At 49.6% G+C, this 16,185-nt stretch overlaps 6 protein-coding genes across 6 annotated transcripts; 4 read left to right on the plus strand and 2 right to left on the minus strand.

Moving 5' to 3' along the window:
- The first annotated feature begins 252 nt into the window (after positions 1–252).
- Positions 253–3,903, plus strand: F5J12DRAFT_853889 (histone transcription regulator 1). Its single transcript, XM_051746617.1, has 12 exons — positions 253–337; positions 396–509; positions 550–698; positions 1,021–1,214; positions 1,267–1,408; positions 1,461–1,639; positions 1,692–2,560; positions 2,610–2,760; positions 2,813–2,911; positions 2,962–3,450; positions 3,514–3,602; positions 3,653–3,903. The coding sequence occupies exons 1-12, from the start codon at positions 301–303 to the stop codon at positions 3,730–3,732; spliced, it is 2,592 nt and encodes an 863-aa protein (XP_051596597.1). The 5' UTR covers positions 253–300; the 3' UTR covers positions 3,733–3,903.
- F5J12DRAFT_922376 (uncharacterized protein) lies at positions 3,892–5,529 on the plus strand. Its single transcript, XM_051749316.1, has 12 exons — positions 3,892–4,171; positions 4,237–4,265; positions 4,320–4,460; positions 4,510–4,550; positions 4,607–4,699; positions 4,752–4,798; positions 4,851–4,861; positions 4,917–4,959; positions 4,988–5,020; positions 5,099–5,163; positions 5,220–5,286; positions 5,341–5,529. The coding sequence occupies exons 1-12, from the start codon at positions 4,019–4,021 to the stop codon at positions 5,401–5,403; spliced, it is 786 nt and encodes a 261-aa protein (XP_051596598.1). The 5' UTR covers positions 3,892–4,018; the 3' UTR covers positions 5,404–5,529.
- Positions 5,463–9,467, plus strand: F5J12DRAFT_896223 (uncharacterized protein; the record flags this gene model as incomplete). The annotated part of the gene is made up of 8 exons (XM_051747923.1): positions 5,463–5,492; positions 6,459–7,241; positions 7,292–7,464; positions 7,520–7,715; positions 7,784–7,942; positions 7,998–8,153; positions 8,208–8,979; positions 9,031–9,467. 8 exons carry the CDS (start codon positions 5,463–5,465, stop codon positions 9,465–9,467), a joined length of 2,706 nt encoding a protein of 901 aa, XP_051596599.1.
- A 480-nt stretch (positions 9,468–9,947) lies between these two features.
- Positions 9,948–13,623, plus strand: F5J12DRAFT_357325 (uncharacterized protein). Its single transcript, XM_051739032.1, has 9 exons — positions 9,948–10,124; positions 10,181–11,751; positions 11,797–11,888; positions 11,943–11,979; positions 12,031–12,338; positions 12,398–12,547; positions 12,596–12,996; positions 13,045–13,371; positions 13,430–13,623. The coding sequence occupies exons 2-9, from the start codon at positions 10,212–10,214 to the stop codon at positions 13,524–13,526; spliced, it is 2,952 nt and encodes a 983-aa protein (XP_051596600.1). The 5' UTR covers positions 9,948–10,124; positions 10,181–10,211; the 3' UTR covers positions 13,527–13,623.
- A 353-nt stretch (positions 13,624–13,976) lies between these two features.
- F5J12DRAFT_853923 (iron permease FTR1) lies at positions 13,977–16,020 on the minus strand. The gene is made up of 8 exons (XM_051746618.1): positions 15,690–16,020; positions 15,515–15,632; positions 15,347–15,463; positions 15,214–15,285; positions 15,009–15,143; positions 14,697–14,951; positions 14,569–14,642; positions 13,977–14,509 (listed from the first exon to the last, which is right to left on the minus strand). The coding sequence occupies exons 1-8, from the start codon at positions 15,750–15,752 to the stop codon at positions 14,375–14,377; spliced, it is 969 nt and encodes a 322-aa protein (XP_051596601.1). The 5' UTR covers positions 15,753–16,020; the 3' UTR covers positions 13,977–14,374.
- Positions 15,461–16,020, minus strand: F5J12DRAFT_853926 (uncharacterized protein). The gene is made up of 2 exons (XM_051746619.1): positions 15,690–16,020; positions 15,461–15,632 (listed from the first exon to the last, which is right to left on the minus strand). Exon 1 carries the CDS (start codon positions 15,959–15,961, stop codon positions 15,770–15,772), a length of 192 nt encoding a protein of 63 aa, XP_051596602.1. The 5' UTR covers positions 15,962–16,020; the 3' UTR covers positions 15,461–15,632; positions 15,690–15,769.
- Positions 16,021–16,185: the final 165 nt, after the last annotated feature.

Below are 16,185 nucleotides of genomic sequence, written 5' to 3' on the forward strand. Positions count from 1 at the left end.
CGTTTGAAGTTTGAAGAGTCGTTTTTTGCACGTGAAATGCATGATGACCTTCGCTGGCAATCCGCACAATAACCCCTGTAGTAGGGCTAACCCGTTCTACCGTCGAGGATTAGCATGGCTCACACCAGGCCGTGAATCGTGATACTTCTGGTCCATATACTTCCAAGTTCGCACAGGTCTCTTTGCATACAGACCTGCACGTGATCGCGTTCCACAAAGGGTCACAGCCACCGGGGCAGGAGCAGCGTCCAGTGTCAGCCTCGGATTACATTTGGATTACATAGCCTCTTGTCTGCGACGATGAGGTTCATAAAGCCAGCATGGGTTACACATAAAGGTTATATCTTTATACTCTGAGTATACTCTAGGTAATGTGTGCTGACCTGGTGGTCCAGATAACTCCAAGAGTGACCAGGATACCAAGCGACAGTCCGTATTTTCCATCCACGTTCACCCGGATGGCTCACGGATTGCAACGGGAGGTCTCGATGCCAAGGTCCGCATTTGGAGTACGAAACCAATTCTCAACGCCTACCTCGGAGAATTCAGGACGTCCACCAAAGTCTCTGTGCACCCTGAGCATGCATACTGGCCCTGTGTTGACAGTTCGGTGGGCCCATTCAGGCAGATGGCTTGCAAGTGGAAGCGACGATGAGATTATTATGATCTGGGATCTTGATCCGTGCGTCACTGTTAGCGTCTAGACATACAACTCACCTTGGGTACCAGCTCTGGCAGGGGCAAAGTGTTTCGGCTCCAATGAAGTCAACGTTGAAGCGTGGAAGCCTATGAAAAGACTACCTGGTCACTGAAAGCGGTAGGGTACCTCGCCGTATCACTTCTTCTGAGGCAAACCTTGTACATCCAGACGTAACGGATATTGCTTGGGCTCCCTGAAGACCGATATCTGGCATCCGTCGGACTCGATTCTAAGGTTATTGTTTGGTGTGGCTACACGCTAGGTGGGCTATTGTTTCAACTTTCAACTAGTTGACCAATATCGCAATATCCCAATTCCAGAAGCGGATCAGAAAGCTGGACCAACACAATGGCTTCGTCAAGGGAGTGTGCTTTGACCCTGTTGGAGAATTCATGGCTACTCAGTCTGACGATAAGTCTGTGAAGATATGGCGGACAACTGATTGGGAGTTGGAGGCGGAGATCCGAAAGCCATTTGAGGATTCACCGGGTAGCACCTTCTTCCGCCGACTGAGGTAAGTTTCGCACAAGCCGAGCAGCACGTTTTAAAGGGTTTTATTTGCGCAGTTGGTCTCCAGATGGTGCCCACATCACTGCATCTAATGCTACCAACAATAAGGGCTTCGTTTTCATTGCGGCTGTTATCACGCGAGGCTTATGGACGTCTGAAATAAGTCTGGTTGGTCATGAAAATACGGTAGAAGTTGCTGTGGGTTTTCTTATCACATTCCATGAATGACTTCAGTTCACGTAATCTTTAGGCGTACAACCCGCACATATTTTTGCGGAACCCCAGCGGACCCCTTGTGACATCGAACATATGTTCCGTTGTTGCTCTTGGAGCTGATGACCGATCCATCTCTATCTGGCAGACAAAATCTGCCCGACCTCTGATTGTTGCAAGGGAAGTGTTCGAGAGGCAGATCATGGACCTGAGCTGGTCAGTTGACTACCCGTCTTTTAAAACTTGATTCTGATTTCATTCATCTCAGGTCGCGAGATGGTCTCACGCTGTACGCCGCTTCGTCTGATGGTACTATCGCGGTGTTCGACTTTGACCCAGAGGAATTGGATGGTATAGCACCCTTCACAGCACAGCGACAATATTTGCAGAAATTTGGATTTGTTCCACCGCCGGTACCAGAGGGTTTCTCGCACGGCACTTTCTACGGTGACAATAATGTTCCGTCGTCTCGTATTACCCCACCGCCTTCCCCTCAGTCGCGAACAACGGAACGGCTTCAGTCTCAAACCGAATTTGGACCTGACACCGCCAACGGTGGCACTGAACAAATCAACAGGCTTGTCGCTAAGAAAAGCAACAAAAAACGTGTCAAGCCTCTTCTCATGTCTGATATACCTTCAGCGTCAACATCTGATAACATCGTCAATGGTGTTACTACTCAAGTACCTACCTCTGTTGTGAACCAACCCTCGAGGGCAACCAACGGTGCAGGTCCATCATTTGCTCCACCCGAGTCTCGATATTCCGTACCCAGGTCTCGTCATCCCTCTCATTCCACTTCACCTGCGCCAAGTATGCTGGGTTTCGACGCAGATATCGAGATGGGCGGACCAATGGACATGGATGTCCCCATTGACGCCATCGGTACTTCATCGTCCCCAGGAACGACTAGGGGGAAGAGGAAAGCATCGGCGTTGGAAGGGGACGATCGTCCCGCTCGACCTCGAACTCTAGGAGGCGACCGACCTAGGGAGGTTGTTGCAGTACGTGAAATCATTTCAGGGAGACACGAGAAACGGCATGATTTGTTGCCTGTCCCTCCTGTCTTAACGTTCTTGAGCGCAAAGGTGGATGGTGGTGAAGACGTCCTGGAAGGAAAGAATTCTGAAGATGATGGTACGTACTGCCTTTTGATAAATTCACTACATTTCTGATCCAATCTCAGGTCCATCGGAGGTAACCTTCGTGAGCGGCAAACAGACACAATGGCTTGATTATGTCCAGTCCCCCATAATCGCGTTGACGGCATCTCCGGCTTTCTGTGCAGTGGCAACACAAGACGGTTCAGTAAATGTGTACTCGCATACGGGCCGGAGGTAAGATTTATCCTACGGTCGTGTCGTTTTACTTAGTGCAGCTGGTTTCAAGAATAATGCCCATCATAACTCTTGATGCACCTTGTTCTATGATTCACAGTTGCAAGACATCGCTACTGCTACTCACTGTTACTGGGCAACTTTCGTCAATGTGAGTATATATACTCCACTAACCATTGGCGCTTGTTAACGTCGAAGTAGCAATGTCAAGTCGCACTCGGCCTACTTCCCTTCCGCTTTCATCGGCTGCTTGCTACACGCCCCGGACAGCAAGGTAGTAGCTGCCACTGTGCGCCACAATGGAGCACCTGTGCTACAACTCTCTTCTGGTGTCGCATACACCTACGACTCACAGCTTCTGCAATGGGCCAAGTTAAGTGACCGCTGGTGGTCAGAAGGCTCAGACGTGTGGCAAGGGCGACAGCGTAATACCAAGGATGTTATCGCTTCCATCGAAAGTGCAATTACTGCCAACACAGATGACAAAGCTATCGACAAAAAACGACCGGAGTGGTGGAATGCAGCACTGACTCTTGGGCATCTGGAATCAAAACTACATGCGACCAAGGCGCTAGACTGCCCATCGGAGTATAAACAGGCTCTCTTACAATACGCGAAGAAGCTTGCAGATGAGGGCTTCAGAGCCAAAGCAGAGGAGTTGATCAAAGATATGTTTGGACCCGTTTATTGGTATGTTTCCTACACTGACACGTTGGGTTGCATTCCATTGATCTTACCACTACCACGTTTCAGGAACCCCACGAGAAAGGAGGAAAGCTGGTCACCCACGGTTGTTGGCTTGACAAAACGTGACCTACTGCGCGAAGTTCTATCTGTGTTTGGTTGGTTTTTACGTCACATGGTTTGATCGTACCAACTAACTTCGTTACAGCCAGGAGCAAGACTCTGACGAAACTAGCTCTGGATTGGCAGGACACGCTCCGGAAGGCCTCGAACGAAGAGCTATCCTAGTTGATCTTTTCTTTTGACTTGTGTTTGTATGATTAAATCGATTGTTACTTCGGTTTCCTATCTGTACAAAACGTTGTCCTCGTATCCTTTATAGATTACAGCAGCCCTGCTATCGGTCGTTCATTGTCCTTCTAGCCAAGCAGTAATAGACCGCGCATTGTAAGAACTGCTTTTTCGAAAACAGCCCCGTATCCCCTGCAAGCAGCCTCGTTTTGGGAGAAGAGGATCTCGCCAGCGCAAGGGCTGGCTCTCCCCTGTAGCGCTGGTCACATGACGACATGTGTCAATGACATCATTACCGCCGTTGTCGTTGAGCAAACAAGTGACAGAACTGTTCTTAAAGGCGAACGGCATCACCAGGGTAACCACCTCTATTCTGAAAACTCCAGTCGGACGCCCTCTACTATCGAACACCATGAGTGACACTGTAACCCGCGAGGTGCGACCGTTCACATGCCAGATACAAAAAACGGCCTATGTCCGATATTCTCCGATGTTTTATAGGTTGCCAAAGGTGTATGGATATTCTCGAGGTTCGTCTTCCATCTCTCCATAGCCATTAAAAATTATTCCTGAGCTTTTTCCAGACCATTTGCAAGATATGGTGTATTACCGATGGGTGGGAGATCCACGGCCATCAAACTGTCGGATGGTGGAGTGTGGGTACTCGCTTCAACGCCGTTATCCGAAGAGACGAAGAGAAAAATCGATGAACTTGGACAAGTAAAGTAATACTGTTCCGAAGTCCTTCGCTCTTTTCTTCTAAAATGTACTTAGGTACATCATCAACGCTGATGCCGTGCACCACCTCTTCCTAGGTACGTGTATGTCTGGCACTCTCCAATTCACAGGTGAACAACCCCTCCCGGAACAGGCGAATTTAAGAGAGCATATCCGGACGCGAAGCTAATAGGGGTAGCAGATACGTTAAAGCGTATTGACGATAAGAGCATCAAATTTGATGGTTGTAAGTCCAAACTTACCATCTCCTGACAGAGATTGACTGATTATGGAATAAGTGTGGGGTCGCGATCCTCCCGATACGGAGTATGGCTTCGAAAACGACGTAAGTTCCATGAATCCGCAATAGTTGTCCTTGACTAACACGAGCATTGCAGATCAAGCACTGGTGGGCACATAATTGTGACCGTTCGTTTCTCTACTTTCTTACTGTTTTCCTCCAGTTATTTCTCCGGTTTCAGGAATAAAGATGTAGCGTTCCTCCATGTAGCGTCTAAATCGTTAATCGAAGCAGGACCTCCTCCTTAATCTACCGGCTACCGAGCAAGTAAGTTCTTTTGCTTGATATTCCGTCGCAGCCATCTTTATGGTGCAGTACTCGAAATGTTCGAGATGGATCCCTCAGGCGACATTAAAGCCGAATTCATGGGCGCAACAGAAGATCTTGCAAAGTCTTGCTACTGACATGGAGTGAGAGGTGTTCATGTTTAGATGATCTTGACAAGCACTAAGGCGACTAATTTTAGAGCCATGAAGCGCGATGCGAGGACAGTGGCATCTTGGGACTTCGACAGAATTATCCCTTGTCATGGCGTGAGTAGTGACCGATCTCATGCTTTCATCCTCACGGCTGATCGAGTGATTCAGGACGTCATAGAGCGTGATGGGAGCAAGGCGTGGAGGGAGGCGTACAAGTTTTTCATTGACTAATTTATGTGTGCTGTTGCGTTATCTCCTTTGGGCCGCGGATGTACTATGCCATGCTACTCATGTCAGTCCGCGAGTATCTTGAGCTTGAGGTATGTATTCGTACCGACTCCTTCTGAAGACAGCGACCACGATGGTCCACAGTGTGAGTTGCCTGGTACTTCGTAATGTGAAGCTTAGGTACGTATTAGCGACACGCTCGTGGTGGGTTGGTGTGGTTGCAATGTGTGCACAATCCACCACCATCATGCATGCCAGCTTTGCCGATTGATCGCTTGGGCGAATCAAGTGGAATTCCGAGGGCGATCTCGTTCAACAAATCGTAGCTCCATCGAAAACATTAATCTAATCAGTATCGAGTAGTACTTACCCTTGCATCGAACTTTCTCGATCGGATCCTAGGCCGCGGGATATACTTGAATGACAAGGTTGTTAGTGTTACTCTCGAGTCTTTGGCTACTGTCGTAACACCCGCGGCAGAGCCCAGACTGATGGAAAATGACTGCCGGCGATTTCTTGACCTGCGAGCACACGACAGCTTCATTGCCAAGGCCTGGGATTGGCCGCATTGTAATGGCATGGTAGTACCAAACTGAGGCTTCCAGGCGCCCAAGCCTAATTCCGTTGATTGGGGAAGAAGCGCAAGTTGGTTCGTCTTCCTTGATATCGGCCAAACACGAGGTGCGGTCGTGTACTTGGGTTCTGGTCTCATAAAGGCCTCCAGGCTTCCAAGAAGCCATTGCCCTAGTCTTTGATGCCCCTTTGCTTGCTCTGCCCCGTAGGCAGTTATCCGTTCTTCCCTGACATAGCCGACCTTACCAACGTATGTACTCAGTGGTCCGCTTCAAGGGGCCGCCGCTTTAGAGTGCTAACAAGACTTTCAGCACATGTCACGCGTGCATTCGCTTAGAGTGCCAGCGAGTCCAGCTCCCACGAACTCGTCTGTCGCAAACACCCATCGATGCCATATCTGCTCCAAATCTTTTACAACCGCTGAAGCTTTAGCTTCTCATCGGCAGGCTAAAAAACACCATTTCGCGTGTCCAACATGTAACCAGGCATTCGTAACTTCAGAAAAACTCGAAAGACACAAATCGGACGCTCATTCCCGACCTAGCCCTGGGCCTTCGGTAGTGAATGGTGTAACGGCCCCACCACCTCCACCTCCACCGCAGGCAAACTTGCTATCAACCAGAGAGACACCTAGTGGTCCCTCTTGCGATCAGTGCAACGAGCGCTTCAGGTCCCGGACCGACTTAGATCGTCACATCAGTTCTTTTCATGGGTATTCATGCTCTAAATGCCCCGAGCGATTCCCGTCCTTGCAGGAATGGGGTCAGCACTTCAAGGCTAAACACCAGAGTCAGTCTAATGGCGCATTAGCGGGACATAGCAGTCCTCCGGTTGTCCCGATCGCTCGTGCGACAAGTTCTCTGTCTAATCTTACTGGGATGCCGTCACCGAAGCAGCAGAATGGCGTCGTGTGTGGCCAATGCAACAAAAAGTTCAAAAGTAACGAGGCTTTACAAGCACATGTAGCTGCGAAGCATCCTAGTGGACCCAGTTGCCGTGTATGTCAGTATAGGGCCACTTCTGCGGCAGCATTGGAGGCACACGTCAACGAGCTTCACTGCTGTACTATATGTCAGGACAGCATCGTCAGAGATGCCAAAACACTAGAAGATCATATGGTTGGACACACGCACCCTTTTCGGTGCAAGACATGTGAAACCACGTACCGCTCGGAGGGAGAGCTTTCTGCTCATTTTACCTCCTCTGACCATCATCCACTCTGTGCAAAATGCGACACCGGCTTCGTGGATGATGCCGCCTTAAAATCTGTGAGTACGCCGTGCTATCGGATGGAGGTCAGCAGCTGACGATCTTCCAGCACTGTAAGCGCGGTTCATCCCTCCCTCCCGTATGCAGAGTCCTCGCGAGGAAGTCGCATGTCCTCGAATGTCCTGAACTGCTGGCTTCCCAAGTTGCTTTGGAAGCTCATTTGGCCGAAGTCCACCATCCGATTTTTGAATGCCACATATGTGGGGAATCATACTCGGTGCAGTCGGCCTTAACCGACCACATTTCGGCGGCTCACTCTTGTTCTGTTTGTGGTGAGGGTGTTTACGTCGACTGCAAAATCCCTGGAGGAGCACCTGGAAGAACACCGTAATCCTTATCGCTGCGTGCTATGCGGTGCTCGCTATGTCGAGGAAGAGTTGCTCTTTCAACACTACAAAGAGTCTTCGAATGACATTCACCCTGTTTGTATGCGATGCGACCTAGGTTTCGAAAGTGATAACGCTTACAATATTGTATGTTCTCGATCAATCTCATGGAGTAAATGGGTAAATGGCTGATTGCGCTGCTCATCGCACTTTAGCATGTGGTAGAAGTCCATCGGCCAACCCCATGTGAAGCGTGCGAAGGCCTGGTCGTGGATGAGGGCGATCTTCCGTTGCATTATCTGTCGTCTAAGAGGCACCACCCCGTCTGTGAGACATGTCAAGTGGGATTCAAGAATATGTTTGATTATGCGGAGGTAGGTGGAGTGATGCTATGTCAACGTCTGCTCCCTTAGCATGGTCTTGCCACAGCATGGTGCTTCGCAACATCCAGATTCCCATTGTTATTTGTGCCGGTGGCAATTTGATTCTTCCGACGCGTTGCAGAGTCACATCAGGCACTTTTCCAACCACCCAAAGTGCGTCAGTTGCGATCTTCGCTTTGCTGACGTGGAAACGTACCAACACGTGAGCCACTTTCTCTTGGGGACATATTGGCATACCTCATACGCCTTATTATAGCACTTGTTTTCAATTCACTGTCCTAAGGCTGATGACAACACCGCAGTGCCCACCCAAATAGGTGACGAACATCAGCTTTCGCTGCCGGCTTTGGCCGCTCAGCACAACTGGACAGTTGAAAACCAACCGGGACATAGCACCGAAGCCCATAGCCCTCTGTATGCTTCTTCTATGCCGCTTCCCCCCAGTACGAGCGGTTACTCTAGCCCGACATCTCAGAACGTCCACTCAGAAAACTCGTATCAACCGGATGCTCAGTCATGCAGTTCTACACTCACTATTGACCAACCCTCTCCCACGGAGGGCGAGCTGCGGAAATTTGTTCCTCCGTCTCTGAATGTGGATACGGACAAATATGCTGACAGTTATCAGGAGTTTAACCATTCGCCCTTGTCGATGGTGCCTGCCGTAGGAACACCTTTATTATCGAGTGCACAGACAATGCCGTCTTTCGACTATCGAAGTCCGTTCAGTCCCCGCCCTGATGGACCTCCCGCCCTTCGTCCGACTCCTGCCGTTAATGGTGTGACCGAGGGATCTGTACACTTCCGAGGCGAAGACAGTAGTGATAGCTCTTTTGCACGCTCTCCTCCCTTGATTTCTCCCGGTGTCAAGTTGCCCAGTCCAGCATCCGAATCTCCGACATCCTCAGGTTGGACGAGCGATAGCGGCTCCGTTACAAAACTGTCACTTAACTCCCGCGTTTCGTCTCATCCGAATATTTTTTCGGGGGCAGACAAGTCTGTCTCGGTTCTGCAGGTATCTGATGTGGGTAACTCGATGGGATGGTGAGTGCCGTAAGTGCGTGTTAAAGATTCGTTAGTTCATAACCTGCCATACAGTATGCCCGCATCCACGAGTCCCATCTCACCGGAGTCTGCGGGAATCAGCGTTTCCGCTGTCACCCAAACACCGGAGTACCTTCGGGAAGCAAGAGCTTACTTGCCCATCACTCACCCAACATCACGAGTCTCGTCACCGTCTGTCCCACACAGTCCAACCAATTCCTCGCCGATCCTCTCTTCAACTGGACTTGCAGTAGCAGGAGACAGTGGCAGACGCCGTGAAGTCCGCTTCGATGAAAATATCATGTCGGAGACGGTGTGGGATCGAGAATCTACCTCGAGTGATCCATCGCTAGACATTCCCGTATCCTACCGAAGGCCAAATGGGGTTTACGCAAGAAAACACGGTACCGAGTGTTTTCTAGTTTCATTTTCGAGCCTAACCTGGAAGTACAGGCACGAGCAAATTGCCTAGATTTTCCTCCCTCAGACGACGGAGGTTTACGAACGGCAAACTGGACCAGATATCGACTCCCACCAATGGGAGGACCTTCAAGTCGCCTGCGCCCTCTTACCATTGTCGGTCTTGTCTGAAGGATTCTTGTGACGACCCGACAATGACTACGTGCGGACATCTGTTCTGCTACGAGTAAGTGTTCTTGCACACATCGTAGATACATCTTCACTTGTCTGTGTAGGTGCATTTCAAACATTGTCATGGAAAAATCACATTGTCCAGAATGCAACGCTCCAACTCTCTTATATTGCTTGTTCCGCATGGATCTGTCAGCATAGTTTACCTGTCTTGGTGGCAGGGCTGACAGGTAGAGGCACTAGTGGCATCGATACCGCGTAGCATTATCATATTTTCCTCGATCATTCGTGTAGTTGTAATTCCGCATCGCCGAAATTATTGTCTTCTCAGTTCTCCATTCTAATAACTTGCTGTGTGACCCCCGTGTGAATCGAAGCCCCAACTTGAAACCAAGTTGCTGTGGGCACGATTTGGGAGTTATAAAACACTTCATCTTGGCTTCACCCATATTCAACAGTACGGTGTCCCCCTGCTGCGAAGTTCTTCTTTGAAAGAAGGAAAAGGGGTTTGGGATAGGAAATAGTGTGTAACATGACTGTTAGTCCGTCATGGATAATCTGTCGAGAAATCCTGACGACATCATGGTTATGCAGAGACGTTCGCTCAGCGAATGCGACCAATCTAATGGGTCGTTCGGCACTTCGAATACTTTGGGGCAACACAAGCGGGTCAAGAACTTCGTTTGAATGCCGCTACTGTGATCGTGTATTCGGGACCGCTCAAGGATGCGTACAGCACCAAGATGCTGTACATCGTATCGAGTGCAACGAGTGCAGTCGTGCGTTCTATTCCCCAGATGCGTTAGGACAGCACAAGCAGGCTGCACATCCTCGATTCGAGTGCACCTACTGTGACCGCGTCTTCAGTTCGTCTGGGTGGCGCGATCGCCACGAGGCCGCTGTACACGGCTTCCAATGTGTTGATTGTAGAAAGACATTCAGTTCCCAGAGCGCCTTGAGAAAGCACAGGCAAGACAAGCATCCTTTCCAGTGCAACTACTGTGACCGCATCTTTGGGTCTGCTGAAGCACGCGAGCATCACGAGAGTGCTACACATCTTGTGCACAAGTGTGACGATTGCGACAGGGCATTTTTCTCCCCCGATGCACTGCAGCAGCACAAGCGCGACAACCATCCTTCATTCCCATGCCACTACTGTGACCGCATCTTTGGGTCTGCTGAAGCACGCGAGCATCACGAGGGCGCTGCACATCTTGCGCACAAGTGTGACGATTGCGACAGGGCATTTTTCTCCCCCGATGCACTGCAGCAACACAAGCGCGACAACCATCCTTCATTCCCATGCCGCTACTGTGATCGCGTATTCAACTCTGCCGAAGCGTGCTCTCAGCACGAGGCACTTGTGCATCTCACTCATAAATGTGATGCATGTGGCAGGGGATTCCTCTCTTCTGATACACTGGAACAGCACAAAAGGGATGTACATCCGTTCTTCAAATGTGGCTACTGCGACCGCGTATTTAAATCTGCCGAAGCGTGCTCCCAGCATGCGGCAACGCATCCCAAGCACAAATGCGATGAATGCGACAGGGCGTTTTTGTCCTCTGATGCCGTGGATCAGCACAAACGCGACAAACATCCATCGTTCGGATGTGGTCATTGTGGTCGTACATTCAAGTCTGCCGAGACACACTCCCAGCATGAGGCAGTTGCACATCCTGCCCACGCATGTGACGAATGTGACAGGGCATTTTCTTCCCCCGACTCCCTGGAACAACACAGGCGCGATACGCATGCTTCCTTCGAATGCCGTCACTGTAGCCGTGCTTTTAGATCAATTGAAGCGCGTAACCAGCATGTGGATGCTGTTCATCCCATGCTCCCCTGTCACAAGTGCAGCAAGAAGTTCAGATCCCCCAGCACGTTGGAGCAACATCAACGGCATGAGCATTCCTCTCTCAAGTGTAGCATCTGCGGTCTCGAGTTCAGTTCATCCGTCATGCGGGATACGCACGAGACTGCAGCTCATTTTTACCCCTGCACTCAGTGCGATCGCGATTTTAAGTCGGATGATGCCTTGCGACAGCATGAAAATACTTTGCATGGCGTAGACTTGGATCGCTCTGATACCTTGGACCAGGAAAACGTTGGTCACTGCATTGAGCAGTTGCCGTCGCCTGCACAGACATCATGTCATGAAACTGGTCAGCATCCAAATTCGCGTGCCAGTAACTTAACGACAGTTGTAGTTACGTCTTATCCGGACGAATGTCGTATACAGCCGAGATCCAATTCTTCGGTACAGCAACTATCCGATCCAGAATCAGTTTCAGCAGGCCAGGTATCAAGTTTGCATTCTCCTGCTAGTTACGCTAGTGCGATTGATGGTTCTGAGGCTCCAATGGAGGGCTGCTCTGTCAAGGAAAATATAAGTGAGGATCCTCGCTCATTACTAGTCGAGTGCTCAAACAATTTCTCTTTAGATGGCGATGGAGATGAACAGGGGACGCGTTGTTGGCGTTGCGGAGGAGTATTTGACACTGAGGAAGAATTCAGGAGTCATGCTTGCGGGTTTCTTGGGAGAGAGATACCTCTTCACTGTCCAGATTGCTATAGTTGCTTTGCAGACGAAACTTCCCTCCAGCAACACTTAACCACGAAGATGGCGTTTGCTTGCCAATGTTGTGGCCTACAATTCTGTTTCAGAAGTCTGTTACAAGAGCACCTGGAGTCTCATCTCAAGTGTCAGAAATGCGGCATATCATTTGGCGACGAATCGGAGTTGTATCGTGTACGTTTCTCGGCGCCTTGTGCGGGAGTTCACTAAACTAAATATTCCCCATGATGCAGCATAAGGAACATGAGCACCCAATTGTCGTGTGCTGGGAATGTGGTGGAGCTGTCATTTTGCAAGACAACCTAGACCTACATTACGCTTCCGAGCACCCTACTTGCTCTATATGCGGCGTCAGGATGAAAGAACGCAATATGCTTGACGAGGTTCGTTGCATAATATCCAACCGATGTGCAATTCACTTTCAAGCACAGCATGTCAATAGCGAACATGCGAACAGCGGACATTCCTTGGAATCGGACCGGATTTCCGAATCCGGCCGTGACCAAGCCGATGACCAAAGTTCGAGTGAAGATATCGGTGTTGGCAGCGAAAAACATAATGTCGCAGTTCCTTCGTCGCCCTCTGCCGTTGGCTCTACCCAGTTTAGCGTACCTCGGATGGACAATCATCCAGCAGACTCCGACCATAAGAAAGAAACTAGAGGCGATTCGCACCAGATACCTTCACCTTCGCTATCTCCGTCTGTAAATGGCAGTGATGCGAGCCAGTCTAACTTCGACACCTTAGTAGCGCAAGAGACTTTGCTTCATAGTGATCCTCAACCTGTGTCACCGAACTCGTCGTTCCTGACGGAGTCCTACGATAGCGTCAGGTGAGTCCCACGTGAGCCCGCTCACTGGTAGACGCTAAATCTGCCCAGTGACCAAACGACTTCATCGTCTTCGAGTCAATCTGTTGTATATGTAACAGTGGATTCAATTCCTGAATATGCCAGGGAGAATCGCGCTTACTTGGTCGCAACAAGTGCTCCATCGGTACCTTCTTCAACTGCCACTAGCCCGTTACGACTACCATCGGCCCTTTCATCACTTGATTCTGTGGAACTCCTCCCGCAGGTTTCCGATGCATCCACGCCATCCACGGTTACCCCCTCCAGGAATGAAATTCGGCTTCACTGTAGGATCTGTGGCCGCAATCCTTGCGAAAACATGACCGCAACGATCTGTGGCCACATATTTTGTAATAGGTTGGTGTCCAGGCACCACGTGGGGGAGATTTTATATTCTGACATCAACACTGCACAGCTGCATAACTCGGGCAGTGGTTTCGAAATCCGAATGTCCAGTTTGCAAGGGCGCTATATTACTCTACTGTTTGTTTCGCCTTGACCTCACGGCATGAATACCGAGTATACACTTGCTTTGTCATTCTCGTCTATAATGCCCTGCGCTGGACGCTACTCGCTGACTCACATTTTGCAAGGATTGAACATTGTACTACTAATGTCTCACACCCCCCGGCAGCTGGATGCCATGTAGATTTACAGGCACACCACCTTTGTATGTACCTAACTTGTCAAATACTACCTGTGTTTCATGAGTCCTCAAGCAAGCTCTATCATTTTAGGAAATGCATCCGAAACGCGGAGTGTGAAACGAGACGATGTCACACAGGGGGGTCGTATTCTGATTGGTTGTCGTTCGCCACCGATCGGAACCTTACTTGCTATTAATCCAAAAGGATATCGAGGTTCAAAATCGCCGCTCGGGACTTTTGTGAGCAATTGCGACTACTATTGCTATGGAAGAAAAGTGTAGCTCGGTAACTTGCAAAACGCTTCCCACCGTGTGATCACCGAGCCTACCTTATTCTTCACTGAAACCTGCGGTACCCAGACCTTCGCGCTGGTGCACAGTGATCGTAGGCTGCTTCTCTAGCTCTACTTTCCGAGAACTGAAGAGTTTAACCATCGAGGCAAGTATTTTGCGAGGGGAATGGCACTAACTTCGGAACCTCGCTTCCTCACACATGGCTGAAGTCGCCTATCACTACAAAGGGGTGAGTTCGCTTCTATGGTACAAACATTGCGGTAAATGTGCAGACGTCGTCCGCTGCTGACTGTTTCTCCACGGCTTCCACCAATTCCAAGTTCCTTAGCGGAGACACCTCGAAAGGTAGTATCAGTGAGATATCCATCTTCAAGCATGAACCTCCGAAATCCGCAAGCCAAGTGTCCGTGACTAGCATTGTTAGATTTGCTGTGTGCCATTTCCGGTGTCTACTTTGTCTTCTATGGCTTCGTCTACCTTCTGTTGACTGTGTTCACGGGCCAAACGCCGACGGTTCGCTGACGATGATTCAAAACCAAATAATTTCGTGCGTCCCTGCAATACGAGTCTTCGGCATCTCCCATGTTATCGTTTAAACAATAATTGTATCATACCTCTTTGAACTTGAGGTATACGAGAGCCGTGATTACTGCTAACCAGTAAAAGACGTACGAGAGCACGCTACCCACTAACAAGCACATTCGTTAGGGGACGCGTGAAGGAGCACAACATGGAAACTTACATGTAGCACTGTTTTGCCAACCAAGAACACCGTTGAAGATTTGCCACCCCCCTGTGCCCGTAGAACAACAATCGAGGTGCCATACGTTTCCTCGTACATCGTATGAGCCGGGACCAGTTCCGCCGGTATCGTCGATAGAGGCACCGACAATTTTTTGGAAAGAATTTTCCTCGAACGCCCACACCGCCTTCGAGAAGAGGCCAGCGCCCACGAGTAGGATCAAGTTGGTCATAATGACCAGGAAGACCTTGAGGGCTATGGTATGATCAGTCTCACCTTGCTCATGAAGGAGTGTGGCGGGGCAACGCTCACCGGATCTACTTGAAAATTCGTAAATGAGGAAGCCACAGACGAGACCGCATATGATTCCAACAATGGCTGCAATGGGTATGGAGGTTGCAGGTTGCCCAACTGCTACTCCACCGACGAAGATTACACCTTCCATACCTATTCAGAGGGGGGGGGAGAAAAAACGTGTAAATATCATATCATGATAGCGAGCTTAGAAACATCCAACCTTCACGGAGGACGGTGACCATGGGAAGGATAAACAGAACCCATCTTCCGGATTTTGTGCGGCCCTCGACACCTTGGCAACAAAGCATAAAAATGTCAACCTAAGTCTGTAGGTGTTCAACGATTTCCCATACTTTCACCCGAAAACGCCTGGTTTAATTTTACGCGCCACGTTGCTTTTGCTCGGTCCATTTTGAGCATCGTTATACCCATGACAAAAATCATGAGCGCCGCGATAAGCTGGAATACACCTAATATAAACCGTTAATGTTTCACTCTCCTTAACAGCCATTTATGCATACCTTCCCATAATTGCTCAGCTTTGGTCCACAAGTTCTTAGCCTGAGTGAACCACACAGCAATGAAGGCGCCGCCTATGGCTATGGCAATGGTGAGGCCAACAGCAGACCCCAACAGAATCTAGAATTTTTGCTTTAGAATTTAATATCGGCGGTAGCTATATTCCCCCCTGCGTACCTGCATCTTCATTCGTCGCACGATCTTGGTGCGCATTTGCGGTTCGACCTGTTCATTAGGCATGCTGTTTGGAGTGCATCTCAGTGCACAGTTGGGCTAATTACATCGTGTACAAACCCGGTCAACTGCGATCTGGATTCCGGCGTTGTGTCGGGGTCCCCCTTGACGATTTGGTTGACCAGACCAAGTAGGACTGACACGATGATCGCTGCCTCAAGGGTTTCGCGGAAAGTGACAAAGAATATTGTTATAGAGAAAAGGTTCTGAGGCATGATGGCTTTGGGTATGCCTACGGTGTTCTGGGGGGATGGGAGCCTCGTATGAGAAAGACCTTCCGCTTCTAATACTCGAGACTGCCGCATGTTATGACATGTTTCTTATCTGATAAAATTTCATGCCCCTAGTCCGAAGTCCGATCTCCGAAGTACGTAAGCCACTGATGCCTGGCAGTTAAGCCCGCCATTGACAGATTGATACCACTGACCATATGCCCTTG

This window comes from Pisolithus orientalis (genome assembly GCF_024613125.1).
Source record: "Pisolithus orientalis strain OTSU chromosome Unknown F5J12scaffold_37, whole genome shotgun sequence".
Classification (NCBI taxonomy): domain Eukaryota; kingdom Fungi; phylum Basidiomycota; class Agaricomycetes; order Boletales; family Pisolithaceae; genus Pisolithus; species Pisolithus orientalis.

What these genes read in the sequence shown, in the direction of transcription:
- F5J12DRAFT_853889 (XM_051746617.1), top strand. Translation starts at nt 301, where the DNA reads ATGAGGTTCATAAAGCCAGCATGGGTTACACATAAAG. An exon ending in AAAGAATTCTGAAGATGATG is followed by an intron (nt 2,561 to 2,609) that starts GTACGTACTGCC and finishes ATCCAATCTCAG; the next exon opens with GTCCATCGGAGGTAACCTTC. An exon ending in ATGTTTGGACCCGTTTATTG is followed by an intron (nt 3,451 to 3,513) that starts GTATGTTTCCTA and finishes ACCACGTTTCAG; the next exon opens with GAACCCCACGAGAAAGGAGG.
- F5J12DRAFT_922376 (XM_051749316.1), top strand. Translation starts at nt 4,019, where the DNA reads ATGACATCATTACCGCCGTTGTCGTTGAGCAAACAAGTGACAGAACTG. An exon ending in GTGACACTGTAACCCGCGAG is followed by an intron (nt 4,172 to 4,236) that starts GTGCGACCGTTC and finishes GATGTTTTATAG; the next exon opens with GTTGCCAAAGGTGTATGGAT. An exon ending in AAGATGTAGCGTTCCTCCAT is followed by an intron (nt 4,960 to 4,987) that starts GTAGCGTCTAAA and finishes TAATCGAAGCAG; the next exon opens with GACCTCCTCCTTAATCTACC.
- F5J12DRAFT_357325 (XM_051739032.1), top strand. Translation starts at nt 10,212, where the DNA reads ATGGGTCGTTCGGCACTTCGAATACTTTGGGGCAACACAAGCGGGTCA. An exon ending in GACATCATGTCATGAAACTG is followed by an intron (nt 11,752 to 11,796) that starts GTCAGCATCCAA and finishes CGACAGTTGTAG; the next exon opens with TTACGTCTTATCCGGACGAA. An exon ending in GAGTCCTACGATAGCGTCAG is followed by an intron (nt 12,997 to 13,044) that starts GTGAGTCCCACG and finishes AAATCTGCCCAG; the next exon opens with TGACCAAACGACTTCATCGT.
- F5J12DRAFT_853923 (XM_051746618.1), bottom strand. Translation starts at nt 15,752, where the DNA reads ATGCCTAATGAACAGGTCGAACCGCAAATGCGCACCAAGATCGTGCGA. An exon ending in CCAGGCGTTTTCGGGTGAAA is followed by an intron (nt 15,286 to 15,346) that starts GTATGGGAAATC and finishes TTTGTTGCCAAG; the next exon opens with GTGTCGAGGGCCGCACAAAA. An exon ending in GGTCACCGTCCTCCGTGAAG is followed by an intron (nt 15,144 to 15,213) that starts GTTGGATGTTTC and finishes CCCTCTGAATAG; the next exon opens with GTATGGAAGGTGTAATCTTC.
- F5J12DRAFT_853926 (XM_051746619.1), bottom strand. Translation starts at nt 15,961, where the DNA reads ATGCCTCAGAACCTTTTCTCTATAACAATATTCTTTGTCACTTTCCGC.